This window comes from Gymnoscopelus braueri, assembly GCF_963280865.1.
Source record: "Gymnoscopelus braueri genome assembly, chromosome: 9".
Taxonomy (NCBI): domain Eukaryota; kingdom Metazoa; phylum Chordata; class Actinopteri; order Myctophiformes; family Myctophidae; genus Gymnoscopelus; species Gymnoscopelus braueri.
Genome location: NC_137610.1, coordinates 40,154,136 through 40,172,503, shown reverse-complemented (window position 1 = coordinate 40,172,503; position 18,368 = coordinate 40,154,136). Strand labels below are relative to the sequence as shown.

General features: G+C 41.4%; 1 protein-coding gene and 1 long non-coding RNA gene across 9 annotated transcripts in view; one reads left to right on the top strand and one right to left on the bottom strand.

The window, feature by feature from the left end:
* The first annotated feature begins 595 nt into the window (after window positions 1–595).
* LOC308092031 lies at window positions 596–6,217 on the top strand. The gene is made up of 4 exons (XR_013933766.1): window positions 596–726; window positions 1,992–2,123; window positions 3,863–3,945; window positions 4,874–6,217. It is a non-coding gene; the product is annotated as an uncharacterized lncRNA (long non-coding RNA).
* Window positions 6,218–7,787: 1,570 nt separating this feature from the next.
* srgap1a (SLIT-ROBO Rho GTPase activating protein 1a) overlaps window positions 7,788–18,368 on the bottom strand; it is a 116,868-nt gene continuing 106,287 nt past the window's right edge. For 4 of the 8 annotated variants that reach the window (XM_080438646.1, XM_080438650.1, XM_080438648.1 and 1 more), the window contains 3 exons: window positions 17,072–17,209; window positions 13,209–13,617; window positions 7,788–11,261 (listed from right to left, as the gene is read on the bottom strand). In XM_080438646.1, coding sequence (XP_080294772.1) covers window positions 10,845–11,261; window positions 13,209–13,617; window positions 17,072–17,209 — 964 coding nt within the window. In that variant the 3' untranslated portion in view covers window positions 7,788–10,844. Of the gene's footprint in view, window positions 11,262–13,129; window positions 13,618–17,071; window positions 17,210–18,368 lie in introns of all 8 variants that reach the window. The other 4 variants (XM_080438647.1, XM_080438649.1, XM_080438652.1 and 1 more) reach the window with 2 other exon arrangements.

The window sequence follows — 18,368 nt, the reverse complement described above, 5'->3', positions numbered from 1 at the left end:
TGTCTTACTATCTGTTTGATGCTTTCAACCTTAGACATGCTATATCATTGTTGTTGTTGTTGTTGCCTTCTTGTGTTGTGTTTTGTTTGCTAACTGCTTTGTTTTTTTATGCCTGTATGAGATGTCTGTCTGTCTGTCTGTCTGTCTGTCTGTCTGTCTGTCTGTCTGTCTGTCTGTCCCAGAGAGGGATGTCTACTTTGTTAATGTGGTAGCTACGCTTTCCCCTTCTGCACCAAATCTCTTAGCAGAAAATAGCCGATCTACAAGCTCACAACACGTTGCAATGCGACGTGTTATGAGCTTGCACATTGGCTATTTTCTGGCTGAATGCTAACCGTTTTTTTGCCCAATTACAAGAACAAGGACGCTATGGGGTTCATGTGGTTAATTAGGAGTTACAGGAAACATTCAACATGTTGTTCTATGTTGTCTTAATCAACTTGTGAATTTCTCATTTCTAATCTATCTATTCATTTGCAAAGGAGATGTGATGAACAAAATAAGGTAAGGTGTCTCTGCAGTGTCACACATCTCATGTTTTCTATATTTCAATTTCAGATGACTATAAGCTGGGTATCTGTGCTGTAGCTGACATCAGTAAGGCCTTCCTGACCAAGCAGAAGTGTGTGGAAAAGTGTAGATATTTTACTAAATACACGTTTAATGCCACAACCTTCAAATGGATATGAAACTATAGATGACAATCTGACTGCAATTAATTATTGGGTGAGTCTGATTGTAACAACGATAAACTCACCAATATTGCTGTATGGTAAGCTTATCCTCTTTGTCTGTGTCAAGTCTTTATTTATTATTATCTTTTAATCCACCATTGTCATGTTATGAGTCATATAAGCTCATAAGTAACATCACGTTGTGACATGACAAGTTTTGATTGTCGAGATTATCACCTTGCTCTGGTCCAATGCTATGGACCAGAGATAGAGATTGGCTATTTTCGTTATTCTTGAACATTTTTGAAAATGTCTGGTTGTAGTTCATGAACATTCAGCATCCAGTGAAGCAAACTATGCAAACTATGCTCTAGTCTAGGCTGTGTTGTGTTGTTGTGTAGAGTTGTGTTGTAGTGTAGTGTAGTGTAGTTTGTTTTATGATGTGTAGTAATGTTGTGTTCTATACTTGTTAATTGAATCCTAATGTAATGTTGTTTACAGAGCATGGTACAGAGGTGTTGTGACAGTCACAACACCTAGTTTCTCCATAGAGCATCATAACAAAGAAGTCACAATGTGACTGCTTTGTTATGATGCTCTAGTCTAGGCTTCTGTGTTGCTGTGTAGAGTTGTGTTGCAGTGTAGTAGTGTAGTTTACAGTTTACAGAGCATGGTACAGAGCATGGTACAGAGGACACGCTCAATAAGCCCAAAGTAAAGACTTGTCATCCAAACCCCTGAAGGACTTGGACAAGAGAGATATTATTATGAGTAGCTGTCTTACTATCTGTTTGATGCTTTCAACCTTAGACATGCTATATCATTGTTGTTGTTGTTGTTGTTGCCTTCTTGTGTTGTGTTTTGTTTGCTAACTGCTTTGTTTTTTTATGCCTGTATGAGATGTCTGTCTGTCTGTCTGTCTGTCTGTCTGTCTGTCCCAGAGAGGGATGTCTACTTTGTTAATGTGGTAGCTACGCTTTCCCCTTCTGCACCAAATCTCTTAGCAGAAAATAGCCGATCTACAAGCTCACAACACGTTGCAATGCGACGTGTTATGAGCTTGCACATTGGCTATTTTCTGGCTGAATGCTAACCGTTTTTTTGCCCAATTACAAGAACAAGGACGCTATGGGGTTCATGTGGTTAATTAGGAGTTACAGGAAACATTCAACATGTTGTTCTATGTTGTCTTAATCAACTTGTGAATTTCTCATTTCTAATCTATCTATTCATTTGCAAAGGAGATGTGATGAACAAAATAAGGTAAGGTGTCTCTGCAGTGTCACACATCTCATGTTTTCTATATTTCAATTTCAGATGACTATAAGCTGGGTATCTGTGCTGTAGCTGACATCAGTAAGGCCTTCCTGACCAAGCAGAAGTGTGTGGAGACGTTCTTCTGGTCCACGGTGAAGAGCAGTCTGCAGAAGATGGAGCAGCGAGGTACAGGTACATTGTTATTGTTTAGTTATTGGTGGACACCCCCCCCCCGCCCACACTAAGCAGCTACAACTACTCCACCAATGTTGTATATTTATTGGCATATTTTAAAGCACATGAAGAAAAAGCAAGGCTGTTATGTGAGGAAGACAGAAAAACGTATACAAGTCAAAGCTATAGGCTAGTTGATACAGCCTCAACTAGACAGCCAGACAGTGGTACCTATGAGGTAACAATTGCAAAATAGCCATCATTGCATCATGTGTGCGCATTTGGAAAATATTTGTCATTCAAATGTATCTGTAATCCCTTATTAATCCCCTGTGTCCATTATGTTTTTTATCACCAGTCAATCAAAAGGTAATGTGGTATATGGACAGATTTTATTTTTATTCTGAAATTTGATGTAAACCACTGTATGACTATTGTGTAATTTCTATTCCTGTATCTAAGTTGTTCTGTCTCATGTGTTGTTTGTGTTGAATCTGCTGAATGTCCTTTTGTTAAACTTCCAGTCTTTGGTCATGGGGGGTGTAAATGGGAGAATGTTGTTTTTTATGTTTTCTCTTGCAAACTGTTTATTCGATATACCTGGTTGCGAAAGAAGTTTAATTATTTCGTGGGGGGATGTGTGGTATATGGACAGTGTGCAAGTCAAAACATATTAAGAAATGATACTAATGTTACCTTGCTAAAAAGTCAGAAGAGTAATCATGAGTGTGTGTGACTGGTGAATGAGTGGTGAATGTGCTATATTCTAACGCAGCAACAGCTGTCAATCTAGTAACAGCTGAGCCAAATGGCCATTGTGTTGCTTTTATCTTTAGAACACACCTTATATGGCTATTTAGAATGGCTTCTTTAGTAAATTGCCTACTATAAGAACAGTGTGAGATGTTTGTTTGGGATGATGGTTGTGCCCAGAGGGGGCTGCTGGAGAGGGCTCTCTGCCCTGGATTCTATGGTGATGCTGTACTTGAATGAATAAATGAACATGGAAACTTGGAAACCCTGACGTCTTCTCTTCTATTCTCCTCCATATTATTACCATCAACGGGCCTGATAACACGCAGTTTAATGACTCAAATACACGACAGTAACATTTCAAATGTAACTGTCAGGTTTTCACTGCCCTCAAAACATTCGCTTTGTATGTCTGTCTCTCTCTTTTTCTCTCTCTCTTTCAAACACTTGAATGGTCAAGTGCTTGAGAGAACATAAAACACTAAATAATAATAATAAATGTCAGTCTATTCAGTACATTCAGCTTTATTAGACAGCATAGTGGAGAGACGGGAAGGCTGTACACAGTCCTCAGTGTATCTAAATCCTCAATGTTGCACCAGGGTGTAATTCAGGGTTTTATTAAAAATCTTTTTTTACCTAGCTCAGCTATAAGATGGCACAAGAGTAGAGCAATCGGGGGTGTAACATCATGATGCTGCTCTGCTATTGAGTGTACAGGCATTGATGTGCATAGTTGGTCCAGCCATTCATCTTATAGATCACAGCCACAACATCAAAGCACTGTGCTCCTATAACATTGCGAGAGGGCCTGTGGAAATGTCAGAAGTCAGTCATGTTAATGCGTCAATAAATTCACACTTCCAAATGAAAGAAGCCATTTTGCTCTGCATGCTCTGAAACATATTTATGTGTTGAATAGCTGAATAGTTTACCCATCTGTGTTTTTTCTCTCTCTGTCTTTCTCTCTCTATATATTATCTTTTCCTCTACCATCATCAAAGAACCCTTCATTGTGGCACTACAAAATGATCGCCCCAGCTCTATGCCGGCTAGCCTCCTCCTACCCTCACTGTCAACAAGCCAGGCAGGTATTACTGCTGAATGTCATTTGGAGACCTATGGTTTATACATATGCACACACACAAAATGTATTGCATGATCACTGCATCTGAACTTTAATAGTCTAGAGAGAGATTGTTGAAGAATGAAGTGTATATATCCAGTCTACTGTGATCTGAAAGTTTCTCTAAGGAACGGTACACATGCAAATTTGAAAGCACTGAAAACAGCTTTGTGGCGGTGTAGTGTTACAATAGTCAGCACACAGCACCGTTAAAGGAGAATTTTGGACTAAGTTTTTCTTACCTTTTCTAGGATGTTATGATATCTTAGGATGAATGGTACAGTAGAAAAATTTCATAACTCCATATTTGGTCCGCCACAGCTTAAAACGTGCGCGGATAGGCCTTGCGTTAGATCACATATTTTAATAGCATATTTTAATAGCTTTAAAATATGTGACGAGATTGAAATCTCGAGATTTTTTTTTGTTGCATAGTGTTCTGTCACTATGAACGTCAAATCTAAAAAATAAATAAATAAAAAAAGCTATTAAAATATGCGATCTAGCGCAAGGCCTATCCGCACACGTTTTAAGCTGTGGCGGACCCGGGATGGAGTTATGAAAACTTTCTACTGTACCATTCATCCTAAGATATCATAACATCATAGAAAAGGTAAGAAAAACTTAGTCCAAAATTCTCCTTTAAGCAGAGATTAGATTTACTGTTTTACTGTATCAGTTATACAGCAGTATTTTTATGAAGGTGCAAAGCATTATGATTCCTCTTTACAAATATATCTTTTTTAAAGTCTAAAACTAAATGGTGCTTCACAAAGTTATGAGAAAGGAACTACTGATGACTGTGATGGTAATGCATTACTGTCTCGACATCACCAGTCATGACACATTGTAAACTTGTAGATCCGCAACAACAATGTGTCATTTCCAGGAGCCCTACTCCTGGGAAACGCCTACAACATGGGGCACCCGATGACAGGAGGAGGCACGAGTGTGGCCCTCAATGACGTGCACATCTGGAGGAGTCTACTCAAGAACATTCCAGATACGATGACAGTGCCATCCAGCAGGTATTCAGAGTCCCAATGAGTTTGGATTAGACCGGCTAATTGTTGTAGCCGTTATTAATGACTAGAAGAGACGTTAAGTGTTACTGTACATGTCAGAGCTGGAGGTAATTTATCTTGAAACCTATCCTCCATGTCATAATAGGTGAACATTTGGCGAATATTCAGCTAAAACAGCAGATGTACAAGCTCACAATGCCCACAAGCTCATGGCACATCGCGTTGCGACGCCTTGTGAGCTTGTTGGTGAGCTATTTTTGCTGTAGAGATTTGGTGTAGAGGGAAAAAGGAGGGGAGGAAGTGCTTGGGGACCTTGGTCAACGAAGTATGGTACAAGATTCAAGAAGATGTATTTGTCACTCACTCATACATGTACAGTATGTGCAGTAAAATGTTGGGTTGAGATTCTCAGCAGACTGTGCTAACAATATATACAAAATGAACCAGAATCTTTATACATTTGTATGTACTTCAGTCCACACAGGCCTGTGATACTATAGGACAGGTTCCGACCATTGACTTCAGGGTGAATATACTATTCCCCTGTGAATACCCTGTGAATATTGCCTGCTGGAAAGTCCATTAGTTTTGTTGGAATCTGGAACCAGTGTGTGTGTATGACATCAAGTGGTAGCTACAGTATATTTAGGACCACTGTACATCACATTTGCCTAGTATCCCCTGTTCTAGGTGAACATTTGGCAAAATGTAATCTATGGTGCTTCCTATGGTGCTTCCCTGTCATCTATGGTGCTTCCTATAGTGCTTCCCTGTCATCTATGGTGCTTCCTATGGTGCTTCCCTGTCATCTATGGTGCTTCCCTGTCTTCCATGGTGCTTACCTGACTAATACAAAATATATATATATTTATTCCATGGCAGTCATTGGAGCAAAATGCCAGTCTGCCCCTTGTAGAATGTACACTGGCTATCACGTGGAGACCACTGAAAGCCTAAGAGATGTCAAATTACTGAAACTTCATCTAATCAGCAGAGAACCCACAAATATTATTTATCAGCTTGTTTTCCTTTATTAGACTTGTCTTAAATTAATTTATGTTATTTCTTTTTTTGTGTGCATTGTACCAAATCTGCACCATAGAAGGTTAATGGTACCTTGCTGCTGCCCATTTAATATTAAATTGGCTAGCTATCGTTTTTCTTTTTTGTGTAGCCAGATGATTGGAGATCTCTGCCTAACGATAGGTCGGGTGACTAGAAATGTTTGCAAAACTAATGCAAAGACTTTAAGGTGGCCAGTCCTTCATATTGCGAATGTTTCAGGATTGGTTTTCAAAGCAATAGCCTAGGCGGAGGTTTGTCCGCCGTTCTAGTCCGCATTGAATTAGATGTCACCATCTGTGATTGTCTCTCTACATGAGACTATTGTTCTGTGTGTTCTTCCTTTAGGGTAGCCTATAAGTTTACTCTTGAAATATTTACGGTAATAATACTGTGCTGTCAGGGTGAAATTTACCAAGGAGCTTTTACTTTTAAATAGACACTGCAAGAGCCTAAAAAAGCAGCAGCTTTCAGAACAGCATCATAAAGACATCATAAAGAGAGGGATAAAACAAAACAAAAATTCTAGCAGGGTGAGCTGAACTTCACTTTGTTTGTTATTGTGATCATTTGTGTTCGATGCTAATGCTGTTGTTTGCACTAATTCTGTTGGGGTTTTTTGTTTGCTAATGCTGATACAAATTTCATTTCTTGATGCTAAATGATGTGGTAATTTAATTGATAGAGAATGTAAAAATATAGGCAAGATTTGTTTTCCATTTAATGCTCTTGATTCAATGTTTTATTTTGTTAAATGACTAGATAATACATTTTGTGGTGTGATTGTGTAGTTTGCTAAATATGTTTTTTTACTTGACTTGACAAAATTGCAAATTTGAAGTGCCATTTTTGAAAATAAATATTGACATTGCTTGGATAATCATTGTGATGTTTTTTATCTTTCACTTATGGTTTAATTGCTAAGAACCTTTACAAAGTGTTATCACTCTACTTAAAGGTCACAAAGTCATGCTATAGGGCAGGGGTCTTCAATGTTTTTCAGGCCAAGGACCCCTTAGCTGAGAGAGATAGATGAAGCAGGGACCCCCACTACATATTGGATTAATGTTAAATGTGTGTTTTCAGACATTTAACCACTTAAACCCTCAATACTTTGTAAACTTGACCTTGGCTCGGTACTTGATCCGCCCTGTTTTCCCTGTACACCAAACCTCTTTGCCGAAAATAGCCAATCTACAAGCTCACAAGTCTGTAGATCTGCTATTTTCGGCTAATGTCCCCCCTCCCCCCTAATAGGGATGCGAGGGTTCAAGTGGTTAATGTAAAAAAATAAAATAAAAATAAAGGCCTTATCACAACATATAACTTATAATGCTTTATTATACTTTACAGCACTTGTCTAGGTGCCTGACTTGTTGTGGTAGTTATAACGTGCCGTTTCACTGAGATTATAATGCACTATTTTCAAAAGATTTTTATACATTTGAAAACTTGTTCAATGGGACATTCTGCATTATTCTGCAGTACTTTCTACTTTGTCATTTTAAATAATTTTTTTATTCTGGACTTTAACTTGTAAAAACAGTATTTATACATTGCAGTATTGATACTTTTACTAAAGTAAAAAATGTGAGTACTTTTTCCACCACTGGTACTTGCATCATAAAAGTCGTCATTCATTATAGACCCGATCTTAATATACAGTCTTACCACTTTGTCCTTAATGGATCACCAGGAGAAACGACTACTTCAGACTCAAACTATTTCCTTTATTAGAAAGAATTTCTTTGAGGAACAAGCCCTCAAAGAACTCTGTTATGATGTTACATGCCAAATATACAGTTCTATACATAAAAATGCAATGTCACAATGGGTAAGCTGTTTATTCATTATTTCATTCATATAACCTTTTTCCTAAAATGGCATCATTATTCATTAATCTTCCTCCTGCACTGCAACTGCTCAAAACATAGGGTTTAAAATGAGAATGCAACGGCACAGAATATATCTTAAGTTCCTTTAAAGCGTTTTTCTTTTCTTCTTTCAAAGGCACTTTCACAAGTACATACTACAGATGTACTACATACAGCGTGCTGACAGGGGCATGGCTGCTACCATTTGTCATGTTATATAGTGACATCTAGTGACAACAGTACGCATTGCAACTGGTTTACAACTGGCTTCATACTCATAGCTTGGATGCCTGTATCTTTGGACGTCTATTCTACAACCTTTGTTCTACCATATCAGTAAATTCTAAGAAAAACACATACAAAAAAGTAAGCTCATAATGAAAAACAAAACAAAATAAAGTTAGTAATTCAGAAATCAAATCATATTCATTGTTTTTATAATTATACATACAAAGACATTTCTCAAGTTAAAAGACATTGTAAACCTTCTGTTAGGAGAGAGATGCATAATTGTTGCAGTCAAAACAAGCCTTTTGTTAAAGTTATTATCCTGCAGCCAATATGCAAACTCTTCCAAGACATGCACTCCGTTTTGACATTTTTTGTTTTTACAGTACAGTGTTAGCCTGAAAGCTTGGAGCACAGGTTAGACTTAAAGTTGAAATTCACTTTAAAACACTTCTGGGGTCATTTTCACATTTACTCCGACTTTTGCATGAAAAGTGTTTTAAAGTTAAATTCACCTTTAAGTGCAACAGTCAAACACACACTGAGACATGTTGTACACACTATCATAGGGTAATTTCCCTCTAGACGGTAGAAGCATGAGTTACGTGACTTAACGGCCAAGAAGTGTTTTCTGTAAAGCTGAGAACTGTCACTCATCCATCATCCAGGAGCTTTTTTGTTTTCATCCACAAATAGACATATCCGAACCCTTTCAATACCAGTACTATCTCCCCCAACATAAAAAAATAGATTAATCCGACTCCAGCAAGTGACTACTTTCCCATGTAAGTTGAATTATGGACTTATAGATCACTGGTTTTCAACGTGGGGTCCGGGTACTCCCAGGAGTCCTTGAGGGGTGTTCCAGAGGGTCCCCAGTTAAATGAGTGACAAGTTAGGAACCAAATGGAGCCTTACGGGTCAATTTGGTTCCATTTGGGCACTCAGCGTGAAATTAGTCCTCAAGGACCCCTGGATTCCCGGACCCCGATGATGAGAACCAGTGTTACAGATCAACTGACATTTATAAAGATTACCATGTAGGATTAACATATAACAAGGCTTTTACATTAACAGTCATTAGGTGCATGGCTACTGGCAGTACAACCCCACACACAGAGCGCTGCCTAGATAAACATCTGTCAAATCACGGCTGCATACGACCAGGAAAGGTTATCATCTAATATGTACACGATCATATCTTTGGACAAATAACGCCAAGCAAGGCTTAAAACACCTAAGGGCATGTGTACAGTACTGTGTACTGGTATGTACCCCATAGCTTAACCACATGAACCCTAGAGTCACTACTACTATGGGCATGTCATAATAGGCAAACATTCTGAAAAAATAGCAGCTCCACAAGCTCACAGTGCGTCGCGATGCGTTGTGAGCTTGTGGATTGGCTATTTTCGCTATTTGAAGTACGATGTATATAGGGTTTAAGTGGTTAATGTCGTATGTACTGTGTACAGGTAGGAGATGACTTGTTATAATAGCTTTTTTAGAACTACTTTCACACCTTCACTCTCTGTGGTTCATAACCTGTAAAAGGTTATGAACCAAGTTATAGGAAATTCAACAAAGTATCAAAATGTTCACAGAATGCTCATGACGGAGTGTTTTGCTATTTTTACATAGTGGTTTTATCCAATAGTCTCACCTCATTCCAGAGAGCAATGAAAGAGTAGGCGTTAAAATAAACTCAAGTGAAACTAGAGCAGATGTAAGTCTTTGAACGTTTTTGAAATGCAAACGCGTCTTGGTCATGGTAAGGTCTTGAGTTCACAGAAGCATGTACAACAGACCAATGACAACGCATAATGAGAATCAATACTGTTTGTTTGTCAACAGCGTACCCCTAGTTATATTCATTTAAGGGGTCTTCTTCAGCCCCTGTTTCACTCTATGCTCTAGTCTAAACCGTTTCCACCAGCATAGTGAGCACCTTTGTAATGGCAATCTAAACATTCTATTTACAATGTAAAGTCTGCAAGGCCAAACCTTCCATGGCCTCACTATATTTACTTTAGGTGACAACATAAAATACAGTTCAGCTCCATTTCTGCAAGTACTTTGATTACTGAATACTACATTTCCCATGAAGCTCCTCTTCGGGTTGCGTGGTTACTGAAGACTACATTTCCCATGAAGCTCCTCTTCGGGTTGTGTGGTAAACATTGCGGCTACTTACGCCGCATTTTCCATAGTCCTCTGACGACTGTAAACTACCAGTGTAAAGGTTCTAAAAGCTAGAAGGAAGCCTTTGTGATTTGTTGTTTACATTTACATAAAAAAAAACTAAACCATAATATTGATGGCATGTCAACAGATTTTACTTTTAACCATACATAGTGACAGCTATTTCGACGTAATATTTGTCCATCTGTAATCATACATGTACTGTACGTCCAGTATGTCCAGAGGCCCAAATCCTGTCCGAATGCCCTGTGACGATCTTGACATTTCCCAAGAAACTACAACAACGATTCCGTCGCTTGGCTTCCCCTCTCTAAAGTGAGTCTTGTCTACCCAGACCACGTATGTTACACTTTAGAGAGTATTAATATTATACCACTTTATAGACACTGCTAACATGAAGCTACAGTACAATCCCCTGGTACCCTTTCTCTCTGTCAGAGTTCAGTATGAACACTTTGTCCCACAGTGTTTACATGGTGCACGACTTATCCAGGGGGTCCTGGGGGGACGGCGAGCGAGGCTGCGGGGCGTGGCTCGCTTTGGGCAGGACCATGGGCTTGGGCCTCAGGGCCGGCGGCTTGAGCTGCACCCCCATGCGGGGGGCCACCGCCGGCTTGAAGGTGCTCATGGCTTCGCTGGAGGTGCTGGTGCTGCGGCGGACGGGCGGCTCGGTGTTGGCGGCGGACCTCAGCATGACGTTGTGGACGGGGCTGAGGGACTCGCTGGAGCTGGCCGGGGTGGGACCCCCGCAGCCCCCCCCACCGCCGCTGGAGGTCTGCCGCTGCTCCAAGGTGTCCAGCACCACGTCCGGGGCGTGCTTGGCCGAACTCTGCCGCTCCAGCTCGCGCAGCTCGTTCAGAGCCGTGTTCATCGTTTCCTCTATGTCCTGCAGAGGAGAGGAGAGGTGTGGTGAGTAGGAGAGAAGAGAAGGGGAGAGGAGAGACAAGATGAGAAAGGAGGAGAGAAGAGAAGACAAGAATAGAAGAGAGAAATGAGGAAAGTAGAGGAGTGGAGAGTAGGAGAGGAGAGACGAGAAAACAAGAGACGAGACAAGAAAAGAGGGAAATGAGGAGACGAGACGAGAAGAGATTATGTGAATGTAAAATAACAAGATTTAAATTGATGGATGGATGGATGGATGGATGGATGGATGGAGGGTGGAGGATGGGTTGTAAAAGAGAAAAGTAAGGGAACGACGCAGAAAGAGAAGCAGAGAATGAAGGGAAGAGCATTCAAACTAGAGTCTCATCAATGCCAGATATGCGGGTCCGATGCCGATCCCGATATTGTAGAATCCTAGACCTACGTGACCAACGATTACCTATGTTTTGACCAATATTTTGTAAAGAGTGCAACATCTTGAAATCAATATGAAAAACTTAAAACTTGATAGTTTTCATTTGAAAACATTTAACTTATAAGCAAACACATAAATACAAATAACCTTTTTGATGAATCGGCTGTATTTGAATGTTTGCTTTTCTTTCTTTTTTGGAAAATCTTTGAAAATGTTGAAAGTGGTACAAAAATTGGGACACATCTGCTGCATAATTACTGATACCGATGTCATAAAATAAAAAAATAAAATAACGACTGATACATCGTCCAGACTGATAAATTGCTCGGGCTCTAGTTAAAAGAGATGTTAACAGAGGAGCACAATGACAGAACTCCAAGAAACATGCAGGGAACATGCATAGAGATGAGTGGAGAGGGTTCTGTCTTGTACTGAAGACCCTCTTCTGGCATGCTAATGACTTGAAACATGAAAGGTGGTGTAAGTGGTATTTTCTGTGGGTTAAATAGCTCTATATTCTGATAGTAATCATTGAGGTGAGGAGAGGCGGTGAGACCCCCCTTACTGACAAAACACTCAGTGATTGCTATCACAATACAGAGTTTTAACAGAAAAACTTTAGTTTTAACCAAACAAAAAACCATCACTTAACCATCACTTAACGTTAAAAAGATGCACAGATGACAACCTGATATTCATCTGAGCATCTTCCTAGTAGACATAAACACAGACAGACAGTTAAATGTCCTCTACTATTTATCTACCCCGCTGTCTGTCTGTGAAGCTGTTTTCAGTTTTATTTTTTCAAATCTGGAGCGTTAATTTAACTCTGACGGTCTTTTACAGGTCAGGCCTCTAGTTTGAGGGAGGTGACACACATCTGCGGAGCCACCAACAACCTAACCACAAGAATACCGCTTTTTGAAGCATTTTACAAATGCAACGATGCGTTGTAATCTTGAAAATATTGAAAAAGAAAAAAGAAAATAACACTTACATATCGTTGCTGTCGGGTGGAAACCTTGAATGTCCAAACCCATTCATCTTTTTGTTTTACTTTTTATAGTGAAAATAACCGATCTACAAGCTCAAGATCGGCTATTTCCACTACTTTTGAATGATGAAGCAGGACATTCCTTGACGAAGAAACATAAGTTGAATTATGGAGATTCAAGGTCTCTGCCTGACTGCAACGATATACAGTATATTTTAAAAACGGTTCAGCGACCCAAAATTGGTCGCTCTCCACTAATGAATGTGTCAGACTTTGGTCAGTTTTGTCTCACAGTACCCTTGAAGTACTGTGAACTAGTGAAGTACTGTCTACTAGTGAAGTACTGTGTACTAGCAAGGTACTGTGTACTGGTACTTTCCAACTAGAGGCCCTGGTGGTTAAATGAACGCTCTGGATGGTTCAGGGTGTAGCAGCCAGACGGTAGCAGAAGACAGGGACTGACTATGTGGTTTTTACAGGGCGGGGCAGGGCTGGGATGGTGGGCGGAGCTGCGGCCGTGGCGCCGCCCGTCCCTCGCTGACCTGTGCGATGGTCTCCGGGTCCAGGGGCTTCCCGCCGCCGCGGTGATGGTGGAGGAGGTGGTGGTGGTGGTGGGCCTCAGAGAAGCCGGCATACTGGCCCGAGGAGGTGGAGCGGCGGATCGGGGGGCTCTCCATCTTCTTCAGGGACTCGTGGCGGCTGATGTTGGTCAGGCTGCCGTGGCCGGGGGGCCGCGGCCGCCGCCGCTGCTGCTCGGGGCTGTCCATGACGGTCAGGTGGTTGTTGCGCGTGCGCAGCATGTCGCGCGGGCTGAAGTGGCCCCCCAGGACCGGGGAGCCCATCTCGGGCGTGTGGCCCCCGTGCTGGGAGGAGGGGTGCACCTGGCAGTGGACGTCGGTGGGGCGGGCCGGGGGCCGTCGGGACGGAGGCTCTGACCGCTTCCTGTGCCTGCTGGGAGGGGGAGGGGGGCAGAGACAGGGACATCAGATTGATTCATCACACGTTTTAAACCACTCAAGCCCACTTAGTTGACTGCGGTGCCCCAGGGCTCTACACTAGGTCCTCTAGGTTTTTCCTCTACAACAAATGTCTTTTGGTGAAAATAGCTGATCGACTATTTTCGCCAAATGTTTGCCCCAGAATAGGGATGCTATGCAGAGAGCAGTGTTTGGAGGTACAGCCACTTCAGCCACTTGAGCCATTTTATAATTCTTCAATAATTTGTTACATTAGCATTAAATTCAACTTGGAGTGTACTCATTACAACTAGAGCCCTACTGATATATACTGTATTGGTATCGATATATGACCTTAAGATCATTAATGTTGAATATTAACAAAAAAAAGAATATGCCTTATGCCTTCTTATACACTAAATCTGTATTGGTGGGGTGGTCCTTGTTCTAGTGGTCCTCCAGATCTCTAAAAAGGTTGAGAAGCACTGCACTAAAGGCTGCAGTATGTGAGTGTCTGCGATGGATCACAGCAGACAGACAGTGTCTGGTTAGAGAAGTCTACACGAGGCAAGATTTGGTCTCGCTGCAGAGAGCAACTTGGAAAAGATAAACAACTGCAGCTGCTGCTAATAACCCACAGGGGGAGCAGTCTGCACTCACAAGACCTGCTTTAGAAAAGAAAAACAACCAGGCAGGCTCCCTCGCACATCAAACTATGAGCCTTCAGCCTCTCCATGTTCATGTATTACGTTCTTCTCTCTCCAAACAAGAGAAACACTCACATATTGCATCAACTCACATCCGCTCCACTTGAAACGACAAGCAGCTGCTTTAATGACATTAGAATAAAATGCATGCAGTTTCAACAAGATAATCATGCTGGCTGGCATCCCTTGGGGGAGCTTTTATGTTGTTTACCAAACTTGTCATTATTGCCATGACACCGACAGGCGCCCACCTGACAAGGGATTGTCTGACAAGTGCATTGTTGATTAAGAACACTGGGGGAGAGAGAGAGGGAGACGATGGCTACATAAACGTGGTGATATGATGAATGATTCAGCAGTTCTGAGGCGTGTCTGAATAGAACAGTAGACACGGTGAGGAGGAGAGAGGAAGAGATGATCCCAAATGGGAGAGATGGCCTGTGAATGTACAGTGAGGCAGGGATTATAGTATGTTGTACGGGACTCCCGTTTCACCCGGTGACTGCCCCTTACGTCCTGCGTCAAACACAATGCTGTGTGCGTGAATCACGTTCTCGTCGGCTCGCATCAGCTCGTCTTGTCAAGCTACACTAAGCTATCAACTGTAAAAATAGGTTTCATATAATTTCAAAATACATAATAAATTATTCCAACCCTATCGGTTTGCTACTTGAACGGTCTGCCCCTGGCCAGAATGGCGTACGCACTGGAAATGCATTTACTTGTGTATTTTAATGTTAATAAATACAGTTTCTGACTATGTGTTGTTGCGTTACAAAATATCCTTGGGCGCCAAGACCCTGCAGCATTCCTTTTTGAGCATTCCTTCTGTATAGACAAATGCTGTAATGACAACGGAGCTACAAGAGGTCTCACCAAAGAGATTACTAGGATGAATTTGACACAGTATGACTTTAACTTTTTTAACAAAACCATTTTTGTTTACACCACCTTTAACATACTCTACCATACAGGTTGGTTGAAATAACATGTATTGGGTAAAATAAGTTCCAGATTGCAGCTTTAAGCATTAAGAGGCCTGGGTGCGGTGATGGAGGCAGATTTTAGACAGATTGAAAATTTCCATCTGCCTGGTGGAAGACATGCACAGAAAAATACCTACGTATTGCTCCTCACGGTGCGATTCATTAACATTTCAGCTGCACAGTTAGAGGGGAAGCGAGCGAGTGAGTGAATGAGCAAGCGAGCGTGCTTCCCCGATAAAAAGCGGATCTCATCGTGCATTTTGGCGAGAGCCTGTACCAGACATTTCAAGGTCGCTCAGCCCACCGCAAGGAATGAGAATGCAGCAATGAATTTGAAAAAAAGAAAATCCTGGCACCCCACCAGCAGACTACAGGTTCACTGCCAAAAAAGATATGTGTGACTGCATCCTCTCTGTGTGTTTTCTTTTATGTGAATGAATGTGTGTGTGCGTGTGTGTTTATCTGTGTTGTTTCAACTGCTTTGTCAATGACTAAAGCACCACTGTAAAATCTACTTTTAATCAAATTTAGAGCATGATTCTGCCACTGATTTGTAAAAGGAACCCAGACTGTCTATGTATGTTCTAGAACAATGGGAAGGATGTACTTTTCTGTTTGCTAGGCTGAAAGAGGTGTGTTGAATATGGCAAAAGACAAAGGGAGGAGCACATACCAAAGTTATGGAAGTGCGGTGAAGAGATCAAGTTTAAAATATGAAGCGGTCACACACTCGTAGCCTCGATGTTATCCAAATGTATACGTTTAACAAACGACGACACTAGTCTTCATAGTTTTCATACACTGAAGAAAACTTTGTTGAAACATTAGTTTCCGTTTAATAAATGTACACTGCATAGAGGCTACGAATGTGCGACCGTGTCATATTTTAAACCTGAATATGACAGACGAACCAGGAAGTGCATCACAATTGCATGTGATTCGAGTCATCGCTGATATGCGTCAGTTATTCTTTGCAAATGAAGAGTATCTCAGCACTGTATATCTAGTCAGATATGGCTAGTGTGAGTGTTTGTTCATGTTAATGAGCAGTGGTACTGTACATCTGTGCAATAATGTGTTGACATTACGAGTCACAGATATCTGCTGCTATACGTAAGTGATGTCTCTCACCTGCACAAGAGACTGATTCTGGATCTGCTGCTATTCATATCTACTGCAATGTTTCTCTACTTGCACTAGAAGCAGTTCTGCCTCATTTTATTCCTACACGTACTTTAACCATGCATCTTATGTACAGTATATTTGACATTGTATATCTGTCTTCTTGTTATCCGACTTGGTTTCCCTTGTTCCTTTCTCTATATTCCTAAAAGAAAAAAAAATGCCACCCACACCTTGCACACACCCTTGTGTGATGTGACCATTAAGTTGAAGTTCAAATAGTTGTCAAGAACAGACAGGCAGCTCGGCAGTCATGTGTGTAATTTGATCAATCGTCTTTTCGTTAGCTAAAGCTTTTAACCACTTACGCCCTATTTACACTTTGGCTATTTGGAAATAGCCCATGTACACGCTCACAATTCAGGTTTTTACAATGATTTTATTTTTAATGTAATTTGGGAAAAGCTTGATATCCAGTGCAGTAGGTAAATCATGCCAGGATGAGCATGACTCGTATATCAACCAACACAGTGGGAGGCTTAACTCAACACAACGGAGTGCGTGACTTGAAAATAAAAGTGTGGCTTGTTGTGTCTGTGTGCCCTGAAAGAGAAGCTGTGTGGTCTGAACAGACCTGCTGATGTACGCTTCGGAGATCCTGGTGTCACTGGGAGAGACGATGTCCTTGCCCGAACATTTATCGTCTCCCGCGTGGCCACTGCTGGCCTCACTGTCAGCCTTCTGACTCAGTGTGTCTGAGAAGCTGTCATCTCTGGGATATGAGAGAGAGAGAGAGACACACAGAGAGAGAGACAGAGAGAGAGAGAGAGAGAGAGAGAGAGAGAGAGAGAGAGAGAGAGAGAGAGAGCAAGAGAGAGAGAGAGAGAGACAGCAAGAATAAGAAAAACAGGAGAAAAAAGCGAATCAGAGCATATTTCATTCTAGCAGCATGTCTCGGATGACAGTGTTTGATATCATAGTTTCCTGTGGCGTCAGCAACTCTGCTCTCCTTCAAGGTCCCCACGGAGACCGATGAGTCATACCAGCACAGTAACATTCTCAGTGTTTAATTCAACCCGTAAAAGGTCCATTTAGTTTCGGAGTTAATGGTGGCTGCAGGATAATGACTCACATTAAATGATAATCCCAATTATTTTGCTGAATATTACAATCATGCATTTTAAATGGGATGTACTGTACGTTTTTTTTTGTAAAAAAAAGTTAAAGCTCTATTTTCTGATAGTAATCATTGTATAGAGTGTTTGTTCAGCAACTCTTCTCGTCTCTCTAGCTCACAGAATTTCCGATGCAAGCTCTTTTTTTTACCTGTTTGCCTATGAAATTCCCAAAATAAGGGCGTCAGGTTGAAAGTGGTTACTTTCACTATAATTTCACCAGCTAGAAGTTAATCTAATGAGAGAATGTACTGTATAAGAACTATTCAGATCATAGGTTTCTCTCTCCCCACCACTCTCTGATTGTATAGACACAGTTTCAGAATTCTGAACGAAACCCAATCTAACAACTAAGATCTTCTCCTATGGGGTCCCTGTCACTGCATCTTGTCAAATGGGGGTCAAACGCCTAATACGTATCTATTTGGGGGTCCTTGACGTGGTAATGTTTGAGAACCCGTGCGCTAGGGGACACCCGTCCCACTGTAAATCCCCCTGCTCTTTCATTAGCTACGAAAACACCCCATCAGCAGTGCCCCGCCGAGTGAATTATTGATGGAGGGCCTGACAGGACAGCTGTATACGACATGCGGCAGGGAGAGCAGGAGTAAGAGAGGGAGTGAGGGAGGGAGGGAAGAAAGGAGGGAGGACATTCTAAATGGTGCATCTTGCCGGCCGGCTACTAAACGACGGGGGCAATTGTGTGCTCCCCTAACTAACGAGACAGCCGATCCGCTCCATTAACCGGTGGTGGTT